The 22,915-nt window shown below is 45.5% G+C and overlaps 1 protein-coding gene across 1 annotated transcript in view; it reads right to left on the reverse strand.

Annotated features, from left to right (window-relative positions):
• Positions 1 to 158: 158 nt before the first annotated feature.
• The window catches only part of slc15a2 (solute carrier family 15 member 2), a 35,331-nt gene continuing 12,574 nt past the window's right edge, over positions 159 to 22,915 (reverse strand). The window contains exons 13-22 of the mRNA XM_028022140.1: positions 21,609 to 21,697; positions 20,452 to 20,533; positions 20,140 to 20,265; positions 19,609 to 19,773; positions 19,303 to 19,349; positions 19,108 to 19,215; positions 18,910 to 19,009; positions 1,673 to 1,816; positions 1,225 to 1,329; positions 159 to 1,117 (exon numbers count right to left, since the gene is read on the reverse strand). Coding sequence (XP_027877941.1) covers positions 884 to 1,117; positions 1,225 to 1,329; positions 1,673 to 1,816; positions 18,910 to 19,009; positions 19,108 to 19,215; positions 19,303 to 19,349; positions 19,609 to 19,773; positions 20,140 to 20,265; positions 20,452 to 20,533; positions 21,609 to 21,697 — 1,200 coding nt within the window. The 3' untranslated portion in view covers positions 159 to 883. The remainder of the gene's footprint in view (positions 1,118 to 1,224; positions 1,330 to 1,672; positions 1,817 to 18,909; positions 19,010 to 19,107; positions 19,216 to 19,302; positions 19,350 to 19,608; positions 19,774 to 20,139; positions 20,266 to 20,451; positions 20,534 to 21,608; positions 21,698 to 22,915) is intronic.

Here is a 22,915-nt window from a genome sequence, read left to right on the forward strand (position 1 = left end):
CATGCAATTTTTGAATTACTTAAACTTTTCCTTGATGTTATCCATTCAGAAGTACCAATAGTTTTAAAATAGATTTCCTTTTTAATGTCTTTTTTAAGAGAAAATGACACGTTTACAAATATTAGCAAGAACAAGATCCGTTCACCATCAGATATTTATTTACAGAGGTTTATTGGGAGCAGCCTGATTAGTTTTTCCCTGAATGGGAAAACAAAAGACGGTCACGAAACCTGACGGATTAAGTCTATAGCTTTGGTTTTGGCACAACACACGAGATTACGACACCACAGAAGAAGAACGATGTTGCTATAGTGGTCATATTAATGCCAGAATTACAGTCTCCCGGTAAATCAAGACAGCATGAACATAAAGGACCATGGCAGAGAAGAAGCTAGATGGACAGCAGATGTTTTCCTGATCTGCCATCTCATAATACTTACAGTAAATGTGATCATATATTACAGTCCAGTCTGAAGAAACTGTAATTTAGCTTAAGAAAAGAAAAAAAAGTGTCGATGTGAAGTTTCTTTTGCTGTCGAGTATTGTTTCAGAAACCGATTGTAAACCACATAATTTCATGAATTTCACTGTGCGACAAAGTAAGCAGCAAACGTATACAGATTATAAAGTTAAACACTGTCAATCAGAGGGGAAAAAAATAAAAATCACTGCATCTGGTAAACATTATTACACATACATGAGCTGTTCCAGTGGCTTCCTGTGTGATTACAAGCTCAAGATTGAGTAGGCTGTTGAAAGATTTCACAGATTATGTATATATATTAACAATGTCATCAGTATTGAACCTTTAGTGTCTAATAACCAAGAAATTCCTGAAAAAAAAATTAAACAAATTAAACAACTATTTCCTGTGTCGCAAAAATCACAGTTTGGTGCTCCTTCCTTTTTCGGTCAGGGGTATGACGTCACGTTTCTCCTTCTTCTTCATGTTGTCGCAGTCGTCCTCCTCTTCCTCACACTCCTTCTTCTTCCCCGAGTCTCCGGCGTACATTTTGCTCAGCTGTTCGGGGTCGACGTAAGCGTAGAAGTAGGCCATGAAGGAGAAGATGATGCAGACACCCAGCAGGAGGCCGCCGAACAGCAGGAACTCTTTCCACTGAGGAAACGTCACACAAAAAGTGGTAAACAAGCTGAACTCTTCAGGTTCATATCGCTAGGAAGAATTGAATTTTGATTCCTTCTGCGTCTTCTGAAAGCGAATACCTGCTCCAGTCCCGCCCCCTCGGCCACAATCAGAACGATCACGTTTCCGAACGCGACCGTGAGCAGCCAGCCGGCCTGCAGCACCGACTTCATGTTGTTCGGAGCCTGGAGGACGAAACGGGTAAGCAAAGAAATATCCCAGCGATCTAAAGCTTAAAATGGACAAAACAAAAACGACTGGCACAGCAAAAATAATAATAATAAAAACAACATCTCTTGCTATTCCTTCAAGAGCTGGAGTTCCAGATTATTTGGATTTTTTTTTTACTATTCAATCACCTTCAAAGTAGTTTTGACATTTAGTGACTGGATTCGTTATTTTCTATTTGCAGATTTAGCTGCAAGCTGGTGGTGAAAAACTACAGCTTTCTGCCATTTTCTCAATTTTTTTGATTATTCAATCTGCAACTCAATACACGCAGACTAATTTAACAGTTTTATGGCAAACCTGTGAGTAGGAGAACTCCAAGCCTGTGATGGAGAACATGACCTCTCCTGCTGTGATGAGGGCGTACTGCGGGATCTGCCAGGCAATGTGCACGTTGTTGGCTTTCACATCCTCCATCTTTTCAGCCACAATTTTACCATCTTTCTGATGAGATAAACACACAGAGAGCGAGATCTGTGACGTTGTGCGAAATATTACAATTATGCCAAAGCGTGTGAAAATCACTCAGAATTTACCTAGCAACAGAAACTGGAAACTTTTTTTTTTGTTGTTTTTTTTTTAATCCCGATTGGTGGTGAGATGGATGGAAACACAACCTTTTTCTGTGATCGCACCAATCTGAAGTGATAACACTCTTTAGTGTGGAAGTTGTTAGCTGGCTACTTGGACAGCCATTTTTAGTTCCAGTCAGGTCTTTAAAATGAATCCAGGTGACGTAAAGCATACCATTTAAAAAATAAACTGTGTTGTTTAGTGCGTGTTGGGACATTTCTGCAGTTCATTTGGGCTGTGAGAAAGTGAGAAAGAGCAAGACTTTCAGCAGATAACAAGAAGGCGACATGCATGACAATAAGGTGCAAAGTTTTATCCTAATAAGCTTTAAACTTCTGCTTAGTCAACATTCTTTAGCGAATACACATGGAGGTTTTTAGCAGCTATGCTAACCATGCTAGTCGCTAATGTAAGATGCTAAATGTCGACCCTCCATTCATTTTGTTTTTAGGTTTGTTTTACAACAACTGCTCTCTTACACAACACTGTTACATCACCTCTACTCATACAAAAGTACCGTATTTCCCGCACTATAAGGCGCACCACATTATAAGGCGCACCTTCAATAAATGGCCTATTTTAAAACCTTTTTCATATATAAGGCGCACCGCATTATAAGGCGCATAGAATAGAAGCTACAGTAGAGGCTGGGGTTACGTTATGCATCCATTAGATGGAACTGCACTAAAGGGAATGTCAACAAAATAGTCAGATAGGTCAGTCAAACTTTATTAATAGATTACAAACCAGCGTTCTGAAAACTCCGTTCATTTCCAAAATGAATAAACAGCTGTTTTATTATTTTCCCCGAGGTAAAGTCAGTGACGTGGTATTTTAGTGACACAGTTTATCTTTTAACAACAGCAAGGTATAACATATAGTGGAGGGGAACCTTTCCTCAATTCAATAAACACATAAAAAACAGTCTGATACTGTTACGGTAAATCAAACGTTAGTTAAATCACAATATATATCCACTTCCGCACCATTGATTCGTTCAGGTTAAATTTTCTCGCTGCTGCTCTATTCCCATGTTCTACTGCGTGACTGATCGCCGTGAGCTTAAACTCTGCGCCGTAAGCGTGTCTCTTAATAGGAGCCATTTTGGGGTCTTTACACAAAACCCAGCGTGCGCCGCGCGCTTCTTCTTCTACGGGGGAAAATGAAGTCGGCGGCTGCTTACCATAGTTGCGAGACCTGTTGTGGCTCAATATTGGTCCATATATAAGGCGCACCGGATTGTAAGGCGCACTGTCGGCGTTTGAGAAAATTGAAGGTTTTTAGGTGCGCCTTATAGCCCGGTAATACGGTAATAGCCCTTTTTTTTGGACAGAAACCCATTTTTGATTTTTGTGTAAATTTTCATTATTTTTAATCTCAATCTGTCAGCTGAAATTGAGTCACACGTTGTTTGTGGTGCCAAACACGAATAGATGTAGTCTTGGCGGCTAAGCACATCTCATCATTTCTCCCATGTAAAACATGAACTAGTGATAGGAACAGACTGATATTACTCTGATTTTAATGAATACATATCAAGCTGCGTTCACACTGCAGCCTGAAGTGACCCACTTCTGATTTCTTTTTCTTTTTTTTTTACTTAATTCGACCTGTATCTGATCTTTTCATGACAGTCTGAACACTGAGCACTTCTTCTTTTTATGGCGGTTGGGAGAACACTCAGACCGCTGACGCTACTGCGCCCTCTACTGCGCATGTGGGACACTGTTAGGTTGTTTGCCTGTTCAGACTACAGAACACGATTTCAGGAGTCAGAGGCTGAAAACTTCTGTGACGTCAGGAGTCACAGAAGTCTTCAGCCTCTGTGACTCCTGACGTCAGAAGTTTTCAGCCTCTGTGACGTCAGGAGTCACAGAAGTTTTCAGCCTTTGTGACTCCTGACGTCAGACGTTTTCAGCCTCTGTGACTCCAGACGTCAGAAGTTTTCAGCCTCTGTGACTCCAGACGTCAGAAGTTTTCAGCCTCTGTGACTCCTGACGTCAGAAGTTTTCAGCCTCTGTGACGTCAGGAGTCACAGAAGTTTTCAGCCTCTGTGACTCCTGACGTCAGAAGTTTTCAGCCTCTGCGACTCCTGACGTCAGAAGTTTTCAGCCTCTGTGACGTCAGGAGTCACCGAAGTTTTCAGCCTTTGTGACTCCTGACGTCACAGAAGTTTTCAGCCTCTGTGACTCCAGACGTCAGAAGTTTTCAGCCTCTGTGACGTCAGGAGTCACCGAAGTTTTCAGCCTCTGTGACTCCTGACGTCAGACGTTTTCAGCCTCTGTGATGTCAGGAGTCACCGAAGTTTTCAGCCTCTGTGACTCTTGACGTCAGAAGTTTTCAGCCTCTGTGACGTCAGGAGTCACAGAAGTTTTCAGCCTTTGTGACTCCTGACGTCAGACGTTTTCAGCCTCTGTGACTCCAGACGTCAGAAGTTTTCAGCCTCTGTGACTCCAGACGTCAGAAGTTTTCAGCCTCTGTGACTCCTGACGTCAGAAGTTTTCAGCCTCTGTGACGTCAGGAGTCACAGAAGTTTTCAGCCTCTGTGACTCCTGACGTCAGAAGTTTTCAGCCTCTGCGACTCCTGACGTCAGAAGTTTTCAGCCTCTGTGACGTCAGGAGTCACCGAAGTTTTCAGCCTTTGTGACTCCTGACGTCACAGAAGTTTTCAGCCTCTGTGACTCCAGACGTCAGAAGTTTTCAGCCTCTGTGACGTCAGGAGTCACCGAAGTTTTCAGCCTCTGTGACTCCTGACGTCAGACGTTTTCAGCCTCTGTGATGTCAGGAGTCACCGAAGTTTTCAGCCTCTGTGACTCTTGACGTCAGAAGTTTTCAGCCTCTGTGACGTCAAGAATTACAGAAGTTTTCAGCCTCTGTGACTCCTGACGTCAGACGTTTTCAGCCTCTGTGATGTCAGGAATCACAGAAGTTTTCAGCCTCTGTGACTCCAGACATCGGAAGTCTTCATCCTCTGTGACTCCTGACGTCAGAAGTCTTCAGCCTCTGTGACTCCTGACGTCAGAAGTTTTCAGCCTCTGTGACGTCAAGAATTACAGAAGTTTTCAGCCTCTGTGACTCCTGACGTCAGACGTTTTCAGCCTCTGTGATGTCAGGAATCACAGAAGTCTTCAGCCTCTGTGACTCCTGACGTCGGAAGTCTTCATCCTCTGTGACTCCTGATGTCGGAAGTTTTCAGCCTCTGTGACTCCTGACGTCAGAAGTCTTCAGCCTCTGTGACTCCTGATGTCGGAAGTTTTCAGCCTCTGTGACTCCTGACGTCAGAAGTCTTCAGCCTCTGTGACTCCTGATGTCGGAAGTTTTCAGCCTCTGTGACTCCTGACGTCAGACGTTTTCAGCCTCTGTGATGTTAGGAGTCACAGAAGTTTTCAGCCTCTGTGACTCCTGACGTCACAGAAGTTTTCAGCCTCTGTGACTCCTGATGTCAGACGTTTTCAGCCTCTGTGACGTCAGGAGTCACCGAAGTTTTCAGCCTTTGTGACTCCTGACATCGGAAGTCTTCAGCCTCTGTGACTCCTGATGTCAGACGTTTTCAGCCTCTGTGACGTCAGGAGTCACCGAAGTTTTCAGCCTTTGTGACTCCTGACATCGGAAGTCTTCAGCCTCTGTGACTCCTGATGTCAGAGGTTTTCAGCCTCTGTGACTCCTGACGTCAGAAGTTTTCAGCCTCTGTGACGTCAAGAATTACAGAAGTTTTCAGCCTCTGTGACTCCTGATGTCAGACGTTTTCAGCCTCTGTGATATCAGGAGTCACAGAAGTTTTCAGCCTCTGTGACTCCTGACATCGGAAGTCTTCAGCCTCTGTGACTCCTGACGTCAGAAGTCTTCAGCCTCTGTGACTCCTGATGTCGGAAGTTTTCAGCCTCTGTGACTCCTGACGTCACAGAAGTTTTCAACCTCTGTGACTCCTGACGTCAGAAGTTTTCAGCCTCTGTGACTCCTGACGTCACAGAAGTTTTCAGCCTCTGTGACGTCAAGAATTACAGAAGTTTTCAGCCTCTGTGACTCCTGACGTCAGACGTTTTCAGCCTCTGTGATGTCAGGAATCACAGAAGTCTTCAGCCTCTGTGACTCCTGACGTCAGAAGTCTTCAGCCTCTGTGACTCCTGATGTCAGAAGTCTTCAGCCTCTGTGACTCCTGATGTCGGAAGTTTTCAGCCTCTGTGACTCCAGACGTCAGAAGTTTTCAGCCTCTGTGACTCCTGACGTCAGAAGTTTTCAGCCTCTGCGACTCCTGAAGTCACAGAAGTTTTCAGCCTCTGTGACTCCTGACGTCAGAAGTTTTCAGCCTCTGCGACTCCTGAAGTCACAGAAGTTTTCAGCCTCTGTGACTCCTGACGTCGGAAGTTTTCAGCCTCTGTGACTCCTGATGTCGGAAGTTTTCAGCCTCTGTGACGTCAGGAGTCACCGAAGTTTTCAGCCTTTGTGACTCCTGACGTCAGAAGTCTTCAGCCTCTGTGACTCCTGATGTCGGAAGTTTTCAGCCTCTGTGACTCCTGACGTCAGAAGTTTTCAGCCTCTGTGACTCCTGAAGTCACAGAAGTTTTCAGCCTCTGTGACTCCTGATGTCGGAAGTTTTCAGCCTCTGTGACTCCAGACGTCAGAAGTTTTCAGCCTCTGTGACTCCAGACGTCAGAAGTTTTCAGCCTCTGTGACTCCTGACGTCAGAAGTTTTCAGCCTCTGTGACGTCAGGAGTCACAGACGTTTTCAGCCTCTGTGACTCCTGACGTCAGAAGTTTTCAGCCTTTGTGACTCCTGACGTCACAGAAGTTTTCAGCCTCTGTGACTCCAGACGTCAGAAGTTTTCAGCCTCTGTGACGTCAGGAGTCACCGAAGTTTTCAGCCTCTGTGACTCCTGACGTCAGACGTTTTCAGCCTCTGTGATGTCAGGAGTCACCGAAGTTTTCAGCCTCTGTGACTCTTGACGTCAGAAGTTTTCAGCCTCTGTGACGTCAAGAATTACAGAAGTTTTCAGCCTCTGTGACTCCTGACGTCAGACGTTTTCAGCCTCTGTGATGTCAGGAATCACAGAAGTTTTCAGCCTCTGTGACTCCAGACATCGGAAGTCTTCATCCTCTGTGACTCCTGACGTCAGAAGTCTTCAGCCTCTGTGACTCCTGACGTCAGAAGTTTTCAGCCTCTGTGACGTCAAGAATTACAGAAGTTTTCAGCCTCTGTGACTCCTGACGTCAGACGTTTTCAGCCTCTGTGATGTCAGGAATCACAGAAGTCTTCAGCCTCTGTGACTCCTGACGTCGGAAGTCTTCATCCTCTGTGACTCCTGATGTCGGAAGTTTTCAGCCTCTGTGACTCCTGACGTCAGAAGTCTTCAGCCTCTGTGACTCCTGATGTCGGAAGTTTTCAGCCTCTGTGACTCCTGACGTCAGAAGTCTTCAGCCTCTGTGACTCCTGATGTCGGAAGTTTTCAGCCTCTGTGACTCCTGACGTCAGACGTTTTCAGCCTCTGTGATGTTAGGAGTCACAGAAGTTTTCAGCCTCTGTGACTCCTGACGTCACAGAAGTTTTCAGCCTCTGTTACTCCTGACATCGGAAGTCTTCAGCCTCTGTGACTCCTGATGTCAGACGTTTTCAGCCTCTGTGACGTCAGGAGTCACCGAAGTTTTCAGCCTTTGTGACTCCTGACATCGGAAGTCTTCAGCCTCTGTGACTCCTGATGTCAGAGGTTTTCAGCCTCTGTGACTCCTGACGTCAGAAGTTTTCAGCCTCTGTGACGTCAAGAATTACAGAAGTTTTCAGCCTCTGTGACTCCTGATGTCAGACGTTTTCAGCCTCTGTGATATCAGGAGTCACAGAAGTTTTCAGCCTCTGTGACTCCTGACATCGGAAGTCTTCAGCCTCTGTGACTCCTGACGTCAGAAGTCTTCAGCCTCTGTGACTCCTGATGTCGGAAGTTTTCAGCCTCTGTGACTCCTGACGTCACAGAAGTTTTCAACCTCTGTGACTCCTGACGTCAGAAGTTTTCAGCCTCTGTGACTCCTGACGTCACAGAAGTTTTCAGCCTCTGTGACGTCAAGAATTACAGAAGTTTTCAGCCTCTGTGACTCCTGACGTCAGACGTTTTCAGCCTCTGTGATGTCAGGAATCACAGAAGTCTTCAGCCTCTGTGACTCCTGACGTCAGAAGTCTTCAGCCTCTGTGACTCCTGATGTCAGAAGTCTTCAGCCTCTGTGACTCCTGATGTCGGAAGTTTTCAGCCTCTGTGACTCCAGACGTCAGAAGTTTTCAGCCTCTGTGACTCCTGACGTCAGAAGTTTTCAGCCTCTGCGACTCCTGAAGTCACAGAAGTTTTCAGCCTCTGTGACTCCTGACGTCAGAAGTTTTCAGCCTCTGCGACTCCTGAAGTCACAGAAGTTTTCAGCCTCTGTGACTCCTGACGTCGGAAGTTTTCAGCCTCTGTGACTCCTGATGTCGGAAGTTTTCAGCCTCTGTGACGTCAGGAGTCACCGAAGTTTTCAGCCTTTGTGACTCCTGACGTCAGAAGTCTTCAGCCTCTGTGACTCCTGATGTCGGAAGTTTTCAGCCTCTGTGACTCCTGACGTCAGAAGTTTTCAGCCTCTGTGACTCCTGAAGTCACAGAAGTTTTCAGCCTCTGTGACTCCTGATGTCGGAAGTTTTCAGCCTCTGTGACTCCAGACGTCAGAAGTTTTCAGCCTCTGTGACTCCAGACGTCAGAAGTTTTCAGCCTCTGTGACTCCTGACGTCAGAAGTTTTCAGCCTCTGTGACGTCAGGAGTCACAGACGTTTTCAGCCTCTGTGACTCCTGACGTCAGAAGTTTTCAGCCTTTGTGACTCCTGACGTCACAGAAGTTTTCAGCCTCTGTGACTCCAGACGTCAGAAGTTTTCAGCCTCTGTGACGTCAGGAGTCACCGAAGTTTTCAGCCTCTGTGACTCCTGACGTCAGACGTTTTCAGCCTCTGTGATGTCAGGAGTCACCGAAGTTTTCAGCCTCTGTGACTCTTGACGTCAGAAGTTTTCAGCCTCTGTGACGTCAAGAATTACAGAAGTTTTCAGCCTCTGTGACTCCTGACGTCGGAAGTCTTCATCCTCTGTGACTCCTGATGTCGGAAGTTTTCAGCCTCTGTGACTCCTGACGTCAGAAGTCTTCAGCCTCTGTGACTCCTGATGTCGGAAGTTTTCAGCCTCTGTGACTCCTGACGTCAGAAGTCTTCAGCCTCTGTGACTCCTGATGTCGGAAGTTTTCAGCCTCTGTGACTCCTGACGTCAGACGTTTTCAGCCTCTGTGATGTTAGGAGTCACAGAAGTTTTCAGCCTCTGTGACTCCTGACGTCACAGAAGTTTTCAGCCTCTGTTACTCCTGACATCGGAAGTCTTCAGCCTCTGTGACTCCTGATGTCAGACGTTTTCAGCCTCTGTGACGTCAGGAGTCACCGAAGTTTTCAGCCTTTGTGACTCCTGACATCGGAAGTCTTCAGCCTCTGTGACTCCTGATGTCAGAGGTTTTCAGCCTCTGTGACTCCTGACGTCAGAAGTTTTCAGCCTCTGTGACGTCAAGAATTACAGAAGTTTTCAGCCTCTGTGACTCCTGATGTCAGACGTTTTCAGCCTCTGTGATATCAGGAGTCACAGAAGTTTTCAGCCTCTGTGACTCCTGACATCGGAAGTCTTCAGCCTCTGTGACTCCTGACGTCAGAAGTCTTCAGCCTCTGTGACTCCTGATGTCGGAAGTTTTCAGCCTCTGTGACTCCTGACGTCACAGAAGTTTTCAACCTCTGTGACTCCTGACGTCAGAAGTTTTCAGCCTCTGTGACTCCTGACGTCACAGAAGTTTTCAGCCTCTGTGACGTCAAGAATTACAGAAGTTTTCAGCCTCTGTGACTCCTGACGTCAGACGTTTTCAGCCTCTGTGATGTCAGGAATCACAGAAGTCTTCAGCCTCTGTGACTCCTGACGTCAGAAGTCTTCAGCCTCTGTGACTCCTGATGTCAGAAGTCTTCAGCCTCTGTGACTCCTGATGTCGGAAGTTTTCAGCCTCTGTGACTCCAGACGTCAGAAGTTTTCAGCCTCTGTGACTCCTGACGTCAGAAGTTTTCAGCCTCTGCGACTCCTGAAGTCACAGAAGTTTTCAGCCTCTGTGACTCCTGACGTCAGAAGTTTTCAGCCTCTGCGACTCCTGAAGTCACAGAAGTTTTCAGCCTCTGTGACTCCTGACGTCGGAAGTTTTCAGCCTCTGTGACTCCTGATGTCGGAAGTTTTCAGCCTCTGTGACGTCAGGAGTCACCGAAGTTTTCAGCCTTTGTGACTCCTGACGTCAGAAGTCTTCAGCCTCTGTGACTCCTGATGTCGGAAGTTTTCAGCCTCTGTGACTCCTGACGTCAGAAGTTTTCAGCCTCTGTGACTCCTGAAGTCACAGAAGTTTTCAGCCTCTGTGACTCCTGATGTCGGAAGTTTTCAGCCTCTGTGACTCCAGACGTCAGAAGTTTTCAGCCTCTGTGACTCCAGACGTCAGAAGTTTTCAGCCTCTGTGACTCCTGACGTCAGAAGTTTTCAGCCTCTGTGACGTCAGGAGTCACAGACGTTTTCAGCCTCTGTGACTCCTGACGTCAGAAGTTTTCAGCCTTTGTGACTCCTGACGTCACAGAAGTTTTCAGCCTCTGTGACTCCAGACGTCAGAAGTTTTCAGCCTCTGTGACGTCAGGAGTCACCGAAGTTTTCAGCCTCTGTGACTCCTGACGTCAGACGTTTTCAGCCTCTGTGACGTCAGGAGTCACAGACGTTTTCAGCCTCTGTGACTCCTGACGTCAGAAGTTTTCAGCCTCTGTGACTCCTGATGTCGGAAGTTTTCAGCCTCTGTGACTCCTGACGTCAGACGTTTTCAGCCTCTGTGATGTCAGGAGTCACAGAAGTCTTCAGCCTCTGTGTCTCCTGACGTCACAGAAGTTTTCAGCCTCTGTGACTCCTGACGTCAGAAGTTTTCAGCCTCTCTGACGTCAAGAATTACAGAAGTTTTCAGCGTCTGTGACTCCTGACGTCAGAAGTTTTCAGCCTCTGTGACTCCTGATATCAGACGTTTTCAGCCTCTGTGACTCCTGACGTCACAGAAGTTTTCAGCCTCTGTTACTCCTGACATCGGAAGTCTTCAGCCTCTGTGACTCCTGATGTCAGACGTTTTCAGCCTCTGTGACGTCAGGAGTCACCGAAGTTTTCAGCCTTTGTGACTCCTGACATCGGAAGTCTTCAGCCTCTGTGACTCCTGACGTCAGAAGTTTTCAGCCTCTGTGACTCCTGACATCGGAAGTCTTCAGCCTCTGTGACTCCTGATGTCAGAGGTTTTCAGCCTCTGTGACTCCTGACGTCAGAAGTTTTCAGCCTCTGTGACGTCAAGAATTACAGAAGTTTTCAGCCTCTGTGACTCCTGACGTCAGACGTTTTCAGCCTCTGTGATGTCAGGAGTCACAGAAGTTTTCAGCCTCTGTGACTCCTGACATCGGAAGTCTTCAGCCTCTGTGACTCCTGACGTCAGAAGTCTTCAGCCTCTGTGACTCCTGATGTCGGAAGTTTTCAGCCTCTGTGACTCCTGATGTCACAGAAGTTTTCAACCTCTGTGACTCCAGACGTCAGAAGTTTTCAGCCTCTGTGATGTCAGGAATCACAGAAGTCTTCAGCCTCTGTGACTCCTGACGTCAGAAGTCTTCAGCCTCTGTGACTCCTGACGTCAGAAGTTTTCAGCCTCTGCGACTCCTGAAGTCACAGAAGTTTTCAGCCTCTGTGACTCCTGACGTCGGAAGTTTTCAGCCTCTGTGACTCCTGATGTCGGAAGTTTTCAGCCTCTGTGACGTCAGGAGTCACCGAAGTTTTCAGCCTTTGTGACTCCTGACGTCAGAAGTCTTCAGCCTCTGTGACTCCTGATGTCGGAAGTTTTCAGCCTCTGTGACTCCTGAAGTCACAGAAGTTTTCAGCCTCTGTGACTCCTGACGTCAGAAGTCTTCAGCCTCTGTGACTCCTGATGTCGGAAGTTTTCAGCCTCTGTGACTCCAGACGTCAGAAGTTTTCAGCCTCTGTGACTCCTGAAGTCACAGAAGTTTTCAGCCTCTGTGACTCCTGATGTCGGAAGTTTTCAGCCTCTGTGACGTCAGGAGTCACCGAAGTTTTCAGCCTTTGTGACTCCTGACGTCAGAAGTCTTCAGCCTCTGTGACTCCTGATGTCGGAAGTTTTCAGCCTCTGTGACTCCTGACGTCAGAAGTTTTCAGCCTCTGTGACTCCTGAAGTCACAGAAGTTTTCAGCCTCTGTGACTCCTGATGTCGGAAGTTTTCAGCCTCTGTGACTCCAGACGTCAGAAGTTTTCAGCCTCTGTGACTCCAGACGTCAGAAGTTTTCAGCCTCTGTGACTCCTGACGTCAGAAGTTTTCAGCCTCTGTGACGTCAGGAGTCACAGACGTTTTCAGCCTCTGTGACTCCTGACGTCAGAAGTTTTCAGCCTTTGTGACTCCTGACGTCACAGAAGTTTTCAGCCTCTGTGACTCCAGACGTCAGAAGTTTTCAGCCTCTGTGACGTCAGGAGTCACCGAAGTTTTCAGCCTCTGTGACTCCTGACGTCAGACGTTTTCAGCCTCTGTGACGTCAGGAGTCACAGACGTTTTCAGCCTCTGTGACTCCTGACGTCAGAAGTTTTCAGCCTCTGTGACTCCTGATGTCGGAAGTTTTCAGCCTCTGTGACTCCTGACGTCAGACGTTTTCAGCCTCTGTGATGTCAGGAGTCACAGAAGTCTTCAGCCTCTGTGTCTCCTGACGTCACAGAAGTTTTCAGCCTCTGTGACTCCTGACGTCAGAAGTTTTCAGCCTCTCTGACGTCAAGAATTACAGAAGTTTTCAGCGTCTGTGACTCCTGACGTCAGAAGTTTTCAGCCTCTGTGACTCCTGATATCAGACGTTTTCAGCCTCTGTGACTCCTGACGTCACAGAAGTTTTCAGCCTCTGTTACTCCTGACATCGGAAGTCTTCAGCCTCTGTGACTCCTGATGTCAGACGTTTTCAGCCTCTGTGACGTCAGGAGTCACCGAAGTTTTCAGCCTTTGTGACTCCTGACATCGGAAGTCTTCAGCCTCTGTGACTCCTGACGTCAGAAGTTTTCAGCCTCTGTGACTCCTGACATCGGAAGTCTTCAGCCTCTGTGACTCCTGATGTCAGAGGTTTTCAGCCTCTGTGACTCCTGACGTCAGAAGTTTTCAGCCTCTGTGACGTCAAGAATTACAGAAGTTTTCAGCCTCTGTGACTCCTGACGTCAGACGTTTTCAGCCTCTGTGATGTCAGGAGTCACAGAAGTTTTCAGCCTCTGTGACTCCTGACATCGGAAGTCTTCAGCCTCTGTGACTCCTGACGTCAGAAGTCTTCAGCCTCTGTGACTCCTGATGTCGGAAGTTTTCAGCCTCTGTGACTCCTGACGTCACAGAAGTTTTCAACCTCTGTGACTCCAGACGTCAGAAGTTTTCAGCCTCTGTGATGTCAGGAATCACAGAAGTCTTCAGCCTCTGTGACTCCTGACGTCAGAAGTCTTCAGCCTCTGTGACTCCTGACGTCAGAAGTTTTCAGCCTCTGCGACTCCTGAAGTCACAGAAGTTTTCAGCCTCTGTGACTCCTGACGTCGGAAGTTTTCAGCCTCTGTGACTCCTGATGTCGGAAGTTTTCAGCCTCTGTGACGTCAGGAGTCACCGAAGTTTTCAGCCTTTGTGACTCCTGACGTCAGAAGTCTTCAGCCTCTGTGACTCCTGATGTCGGAAGTTTTCAGCCTCTGTGACTCCTGAAGTCACAGAAGTTTTCAGCCTCTGTGACTCCTGACGTCAGAATTTTTCAGCCTCTGTGACGTCAGGAGTCACAGACGTTTTCAGCCTCTGTGACTCCTGACGTCAGAAGTTTTCAGCCTTTGTGACTCCTGACGTCACAGAAGTTTTCAGCCTCTGTGACTCCAGACGTCAGAAGTTTTCAGCCTCTGTGACGTCAGGAGTCACAGACGTTTTCAGCCTCTGTGACTCCTGATGTCGGAAGTTTTCAGCCTCTGTGACTCCTGACGTCAGACGTTTTCAGCCTCTGTGATGTCAGGAGTCACAGAAGTCTTCAGCCTCTGTGTCTCCTGACGTCACAGAAGTTTTCAGCCTCTGTGACTCCTGACGTCAGAAGTTTTCAGCCTCTCTGACGTCAAGAATTACAGAAGTTTTCAGCGTCTGTGACTCCTGACGTCAGAAGTTTTCAGCCTCTGTGACTCCTGATATCAGACGTTTTCAGCCTCTGTGACTCCTGACGTCACAGAAGTTTTCAGCCTCTGTTACTCCTGACATCGGAAGTCTTCAGCCTCTGTGACTCCTGATGTCAGACGTTTTCAGCCTCTGTGACGTCAGGAGTCACCGAAGTTTTCAGCCTTTGTGACTCCTGACATCGGAAGTCTTCAGCCTCTGTGACTCCTGACGTCAGAAGTTTTCAGCCTCTGTGACTCCTGACATCGGAAGTCTTCAGCCTCTGTGACTCCTGATGTCAGAAGTTTTCAGCCTCTGTGACTCCAGACGTCAGAAGTTTTCAGCCTCTGTGACTCCTGACGTCAGACGTTTTCAGCCTCTGTGATGTCAGGAATCACAGAAGTCTTCAGCCTCTGTGACTCCTGACGTCAGAAGTCTTCAGCCTCTGTGACTCCTGATGTCAGAAGTCTTCAGCCTCTGTGACTCCTGATGTCGGAAGTTTTCAGCCTCTGTGACTCCAGACGTCAGAAGTTTTCAGCCTCTGTGACTCCTGACGTCAGAAGTTTTCAGCCTCTGCGACTCCTGAAGTCACAGAAGTTTTCAGCCTCTGTGACTCCTGACGTCAGAAGTTTTCAGCCTCTGCGACTCCTGAAGTCACAGAAGTTTTCAGCCTCTGTGACTCCTAACGTCGGAAGTTTTCAGCCTCTGTGACTCCTGATGTCGGAAGTTTTCAGCCTCTGTGACGTCAGGAGTCACCGAAGTTTTCAGCCTTTGTGACTCCTGACGTCAGAAGTCTTCAGCCTCTGTGACTCCTGATGTCGGAAGTTTTCAGCCTCTGTGACTCCTGACGTCAGAAGTTTTCAGCCTCTGTGACTCCTGAAGTCACAGAAGTTTTCAGCCTCTGTGACTCCTGATGTCGGAAGTTTTCAGCCTCTGTGACTCCAGACGTCAGAAGTTTTCAGCCTCTGTGACTCCAGACGTCAGAAGTTTTCAGCCTCTGTGACTCCTGACGTCAGAAGTTTTCAGCCTCTGTGACGTCAGGAGTCACAGACGTTTTCAGCCTCTGTGACTCCTGACGTCAGAAGTTTTCAGCCTTTGTGACTCCTGACGTCACAGAAGTTTTCAGCCTCTGTGACTCCAGACGTCAGAAGTTTTCAGCCTCTGTGACGTCAGGAGTCACAGACGTTTTCAGCCTCTGTGACTCCTGATGTTGGAAGTTTTCAGCCTCTGTGACTCCTGACGTCAGACGTTTTCAGCCTCTGTGATGTCAGGAGTCACAGAAGTCTTCAGCCTCTGTGTCTCCTGACGTCACAGAAGTTTTCAGCCTCTGTGACTCCTGACGTCAGAAGTTTTCAGCCTCTCTGACGTCAAGAATTACAGAAGTTTTCAGCGTCTGTGACTCCTGACGTCAGAAGTTTTCAGCCTCTGTGACTCCTGATATCAGACGTTTTCAGCCTCTGTGACTCCTGACGTCACAGAAGTTTTCAGCCTCTGTTACTCCTGACATCGGAAGTCTTCAGCCTCTGTGACTCCTGATGTCAGACGTTTTCAGCCTCTGTGACGTCAGGAGTCACCGAAGTTTTCAGCCTTTGTGACTCCTGACATCGGAAGTCTTCAGCCTCTGTGACTCCTGACGTCAGAAGTTTTCAGCCTCTGTGACTCCTGACATCGGAAGTCTTCAGCCTCTGTGACTCCTGATGTCAGAGGTTTTCAGCCTCTGTGACTCCTGACGTCAGAAGTTTTCAGCCTCTGTGACGTCAAGAATTACAGAAGTTTTCAGCCTCTGTGACTCCTGACGTCAGAAGTCTTCAGCCTCTGTGACTCCTGATGTCGGAAGTTTTCAGCCTCTGTGACTCCTGACGTCACAGAAGTTTTCAACCTCTGTGACTCCAGACGTCAGAAGTTTTCAGCCTCTGTGATGTCAGGAATCACAGAAGTCTTCAGCCTCTGTGACTCCTGACGTCAGAAGTCTTCAGCCTCTGTGACTCCTGATGTCAGAAGTCTTCAGCCTCTGTGACTCCTGACGTCAGAAGTCTTCAGCCTCTGTGACTCCTGAGGTCAGAAGTCTTCAGCCTCTGTGACTCCTGATGTCGGAAGTTTTCAGCCTCTGTGACTCCAGACGTCAGAAGTTTTCAGCCTCTGTGACTCCTGACGTCAGAAGTTTTCAGCCTCTGTGACGTCAAGAATTACAGAAGTTTTCAGCCTCTGTGACTCCTGACGTCAGACGTTTTCAGCCTCTGTGATGTCAGGAGTCACAGAAGTTTTCAGCCTCTGTGATGTCAGGAATCACAGAAGTCTTCAGCCTCTGTGACTCCTGACGTCAGAAGTCTTCAGCCTCTGTGACTCCTGATGTCAGAAGTCTTCAGCCTCTGTGACTCCTGACGTCAGAAGTCTTCAGCCTCTGTGACTCCTGATGTCAGAAGTCTTCAGCCTCTGTGACTCCTGATGTCGGAAGTTTTCAGCCTCTGTGACTCCAGACGTCAGAAGTTTTCAGCCTCTGTGACTCCTGACGTCAGAAGTTTTCAGCCTCTGCGACTCCTGAAGTCACAGAAGTTTTCAGCCTCTGTGACTCCTGACGTCGGAAGTTTTCAGCCTCTGTGACTCCTGATGTCGGAAGTTTTCAGCCTCTGTGACGTCAGGAGTCACCGAAGTTTTCAGCCTTTGTGACTCCAGACGTCAGAAGTCTTCAGCCTCTGTGACTCCTGATGTCGGAAGTTTTCAGCCTCTGTGACTCCAGACGTCAGAAGTTTTCAGCCTCTGCGACTCCTGAAGTCACAGAAGTCTTCAGCCTCTGTGACTCCTGACGTCAGACGTTTTCAGCCTCTGTGATGTCAGGAGTCACAGAAGTCTTCAGCCTCTGTGTCTCCTGACGTCACAGAAGTTTTCAGCCTCTGTGACTCCTGACGTCAGAAGTTTTCAGCCTCTCTGACGTCAAGAATTACAGAAGTTTTCAGCCTCTGTGACCCCTGACATCAGAAGTTTTCAGCCTCTGTGACGTCAGGAGTCACAGAGGTTGAAAACTTCTGACGACAGGAATCACAGAGGCTGAAGTCACTGTGAAGTCTCTGTGACTCCTGAACTTAAACTTTCGTGTTCAACTAAAGGTTATTTTAGTTATAATTCTAATTACTATCTTAAAAAATATATTTTTTATTTAAGACTTTTTTATGCAATCAGAAATACACTGAAATATACAAATAAGGAATTAGTTCAAATCCTTTTTAAATGAGAAAATATTAATTTTATTTCCTAAATAGCATGCTTGATCAGCGATAGCAAAGGATGCATCTGCAGCTGAAAATGATCTCTAACATCAACATTTGAAAAGTTGTGTCCTTTGTGCTTGACTTAACGTTAATGCGCTGTAGAGTTGAAAATGTGTTTTAGTGTGAGATTATTTTTTGGACTGAATTTGAACCAGGTGAAGCTAAAACTGCCACTTGATGAGTTTTGGGCAGAACGTATTTACAGACGGTTTTTCTTATCTCAAATGCAAAATGTATATATTTTTGTACATTTTGCCTTGAGTACTGTTCTGAGGATGTTGTTCTTTTATCAAATAACTTTTCTGAGTCTGTATACTCCAGTTAATGATTAATCAGTTACTAAATTAGTTGACAATCACTTCAATAATTGATTAATCACAATTAAAACCATTAAGTATCTCAGCTCCTAATATTTGCGACTGTTTATTGTTAGCATTTAATTTATAAAAAGTTTTAGTTTTGTCTTCTGATTTATAGCACTAAATCAGAAACTCAATCCGATTGTTAGCTTTTATTTATATTAACAGTACCGTATTTTCCACATTATAAGGCGCACCTTCAATGAATGGCCTATTTTAAAACTTTTTTCATATACAAGGTGCATAGAATAGACGCTACAGTAGAGGCTGGGGTTACGTTATGCATCCATTAGTTGGAGCTGCGCTAAAGGGAATGTCAACAAAATAGTCAGATAGGTCAGTCAAACTTTATTAATAGATTACAAACCAGCGTTCTGAGAACTCCGTTCATTCCCAAAATGAATAAACAGCTGTTTTATTATTTTCCCCGAGGTAAAGTCAGTGACGTGGTATTTTCGTGACACAGTTTATCTTTTAACAACAACAAGGTATAACATATAGTGGAGGGGAACCTTTCCTCAATTCAATAAACACGGAAAAAACAGTCTGATACTGTTACGGTAAATCAAACATTAGTGCAATCACAATGTACAGTATATCCACTTCCGCACCTTTGATTCGTTCAGGTTAAATTCTCTCGCTGCTGCTCTATTCCCATGTTCTACTGCGTGACTGATCGCCTTGAGCTTAAACTCTGCGCCGTAAGCTTGTCTCTTAATGGGAGCCATTTTGGGGTCTTTACACAAAACCCAGCGTGCGCCGCGCGCTTCTTCTTCTACGGGGGAAAATGAAGTCGGCGGCTGCTTACCGTAGTTGTGAGACCTGTTGTGGCTCAATATTGGTCCATATATAAGGTGCACCGGATTATAAGGCGCACTGTCGGCTTTTGAGAAAATTGAAGGTTTTTAGGTGCGCCTTATAGTGCGGAAAATACGGTAACTACTGACCATTAACGGCAGGAACGGGAGAAAATAATATCCTGAATGCTGTTCTTACATCTGAGTATGTCGCTGCGTTTCAAGAGAAATCAGAATCGGCTAAAATCGGTCGGATGCAGCAGGTCAAAGCTCTACAAGAATCACAGAAATAAAATCAGTTTTAGTGTCTTTACCTCCCTGAGGATGAACGTGTAAGAAGCTCCAAAGTCCAGCAGGCCCAGGTTGAGATTCTCACTCTTCTTTGACTGGTGGTTGCAGCGGACTGCCGGGTAGCTTTAATTTAAAGAAGGAGGGGGGAAAAAAACTGGATTGGAACAAAGCATTAAGCTTGATTTATTCAGGAAATCAATGACTCTGATCGTGCTACTCACAATCCCCGATTCACGGCGCTGTTTGCAGACATGCTGTAGTCCGGGGGCACGTAAAACTCCGTTTCTCCCACAGTTATGTTCATGGCTTCTGGCAATGTGTTGAAGAAGCTGTTAAGAATTAACAGGGTTCAACAGGGGACTTAGATCAAATTACATGGAAACCAGTATAATCCACAGGAATAAAACATATTTTACCGCACATTAGGGTTCCCATCTTCATTTTTGATGATGTAGTCTTCCACCTGAAACATAAACATGGATACTGAGGCAGTTTTCTATCAGTAACATACATTAGCATTTTATTCTTAGCTTATCTGTGGTATTCTTTCAGTTTTCAGTCATTTGGATATGAACTACATGAAGACTTCTGCCCCTGACTACTATTAAAATACACACCAGTTTACAAGCTTATTATTAACTTTACCTCGCATGAGAAATGTTTAGCTTATTGCAACCTTAACAATTAATGCTATAATCAAAACAAGTCATAAGTGTACTTACAAGTTTGCACTCGATGCCAGGAGCTTTCTGGTGCACGATGAGACTGTAAGCCTTTCGTTCTTCAAATTCATGGCGGCAAGAATACGACCTTCCTGTAAATGTGACATCAATACTCAGTTCCTTGTTGGGGGCCCCCAGGGGGAGAGGCTCGTATGTCGAGGGGTCCTGAGAGAGAGAGAGAGAGAGGAGTGTTAATGGTGAAAATTTGGACATAAAACCACAATAAAAAATAAAAAATACAAAATAAATCCCATTAATGACCCAAAACGGAGCAACAGTAAAGAGTTTTCCAACAGCAAATTAAATCTTGGTATAAAATTGTTGAAATGTTTCATGTAAGTGTTTCCATGGCATCTCTGTCTAGCATTGAGGCTAGTTTATTAGTATGAAAGAATAAATACAAACCAGGAAAAATTAGGCTGAAACAAATGCAACTAAAACCAAAAACTAAGAATAAATATTATTGGTTTTTACCAAAAAAAAAAACTAACTAAAACAATGAAATGGCTTTTCAGGCACTTTTCGAGTTACCTGAAGTTCTCTGATGGGGTTTTGAAACGGGTTGCCGCCGGCGACCTTCACGCCAACGGTCCCGTTTGCCAGGTTGAAGACCTGCAGCAGGCTCTGCTCAGCGGGTGCAGGTTCCACCACAGTTTTCTAGCAGACACAATCACAGTAAACAGAACGATGTTTCATCAACATCCTACTGACTCATGATTGTTAAAAGGTAAAACACATTTACAATCAGTTCCTTATATAGGAGGTATCAGTATTATCTCCTATAAACACAATACTTTAAGAGTAAAATCCTGCGGTAACAGTGTGATTGGCGCTCAGACGTACCACAACATTGATTTCCACCAGGGTGGCTGCGCCAAAGGCGAGAGCTGCAAAGATCATCCCTGTGGCCATTTTCCTCAGAGGCCTGAAGGCAGAGTGACACGCGTCATGTACTATGTAGGAATTGGAGGCGTCACAAAACAAGAATGAATGACTTTTAGTCGGCTAGTTGGCATCTCTCTGATGATCGTTGATCCTTATGTGGAAGACCAATGTTGCAACGTTTTTCTGCAGAATATTCGCCAATATTTCCTTTTTGATCCAAGACGAGTCGGCGACCTTTTCGAAGCTTTCCCCCTTCTGTCCTTACTCAAACCTTTGATTTCGACGACGGTCTTTCTGCCGTCTTGAAGACTGCGCCTAGTGAGACATTTCATCCAGGCAACCGCTGTGTTCCCCAACCACTGGACTTCCACCTCAAGTCTTTATTGTGAGGACTGTTGGTTTAACGTGAGCTGATCTTAAATTGCTCCTCCTCATTTATTTGTTTATTTCGTAACATTCTTGATCTTACCCTGTCACGACTTTTACACGCATCAAAATTCTAATGTAAACGAAAAATGTTGAAAGGATAGACTTATACCACAGATGACTTAGTTTGCCATTATTATTATTATTATTTTTTGTATCCAATAAGATCATATTGTAAACAACTGAATCTCTATATTTTTATACTGTCATTACTTGTCCAGGTTAATCAGCTGCTCTTGGATTTGGTAGCTTTATGTCTCTTTCTTAAAAGTGATTCATGATTTTAATTCATCTGTTTGACTATTTCTCTACTTTCTCAGTGGAAATGTGGCTCATACTTTGCAAAGTTGCCTTGACATTTATTTCATTGTGAAACCATCCCAGAAGAGAAAAAAACCCCAAAACATTTTATGTCGAAAAATTAATTATCAGATGATGATACGTTTGTGTGTGTGAACATCTTAATGAAGGAAACGTGACATGTACTGGATGTAGCTTATGAGTTTTTATCACCATGAACAATATTAGAATAGTAAAATGTGTTGCCGTGTTAGTTTAACAGCAATCATTTTAAGTAGTTGCAGAGGTTTATACAACATATACTATTAATCATTGTGTTTCCTTCAACGCCCAAAGGCTGGCAGCCGCCGCAGAGGCCGGAACGTCCAGAACAACAGCGGTTTACTCACGTGATTTTGATTCTGCAGAGGCCGACGAGCGGATAGATGATGAGGTCAAAGATGGGTACGAAGACGAGAATCAGCAGCGCGTTCAGCATCTGGGCAGCGGACATGAGGACAACAAGCCTTTAAAATGGCCCAGTAAAACTTCAATAAAACTCATAAACGCCTCGTCGTTCAAATATAATGAGTTTAAAGAGAAGATGGCAGCGATAAGCGCTCATAAAAGTGTTGACATAACAGTGACAGCAGCATTTAACTCCGGCGGTCTTCCTGCGGTGGACGCAGAGTTCACAACTTAGAAGAAAAATGTTTGACTATTAATTTGAAAATGCAAATACTAACACTGTTTAAAAGGTATAAAAAAACAAATGAAAATGTGAGGATTGGGGGGGGACAGGTAAAACAAGATAAATAAACTTTTATAGTCTCTCGGTCTACCACGTCAAAACATTTACAGACTTTAGGGTTTAATGTGACACCAACTTCTGCAGTACATTTACAGACAAGTCCACCTTTAAACACGGCGACTGAAAGCCACGTGACATCAAACTCACAGGTGGCAACCAAAAAAATAATGTCTGCGTCTTATGAATGTAAACTCAAATGATCTCAGCTGAGATGAGGGACAGACACAGAGACGCATAAAACAAGCAGCTTTGATTTGAGCAAAGAGGACGCGATTGTCATTCACCTTACTAACTAAACCACAGCAGCATCAGTAAGAAATACAAGAAAACTAAACTAGAAGCATAAACTTGACAAATGTTACACAAAAATCACACAAATCAACCTATTTTACCTTTGTGAAACTTTACTTTCCCATTCACTTTGATGTTGTTTTTAGGAGGTGGGAATCCCACTGGATTGGTCGAGCCGATCAAGTGAGATTGCATAAAATGCAGTGAGTGTACCTAGAAATGAAACCTGGGCACCAGGAAACGACCCTCCTACCAGCTCACTTTTTTCTGCTAGCTTTGGCCCTACAGCTGCAAAAACACACACATCATGTTCACCCACTGCTGCTGTTGGCCGTCTCTTGTCTTGCTTCAGTGGCTTCTAACAAAATCAGCCTAACGCAAGAAAACCAAAAAAAAGCAGCTGGACACAAAATGGAACAGGACATTTTTTTCTTTTAAGATCAGTAAATCAGAATGACTGAAAAATCTAATAAAACACACAGTTAATAAATACAAGTCTGTTATAAGGTTTTTTCTCCTCTGAAATTTCACTCCCGCAGGCCTGAGGCATGTTTTCGTAATTATTTCCAGCTCTCTCTCGTTATGTTTGACATTCTGAATGCTTTGATTTGTGTT

Source organism: Xiphophorus couchianus, chromosome 7 (assembly GCF_001444195.1).
Source record: "Xiphophorus couchianus chromosome 7, X_couchianus-1.0, whole genome shotgun sequence".
Classification (NCBI taxonomy): domain Eukaryota; kingdom Metazoa; phylum Chordata; class Actinopteri; order Cyprinodontiformes; family Poeciliidae; genus Xiphophorus; species Xiphophorus couchianus.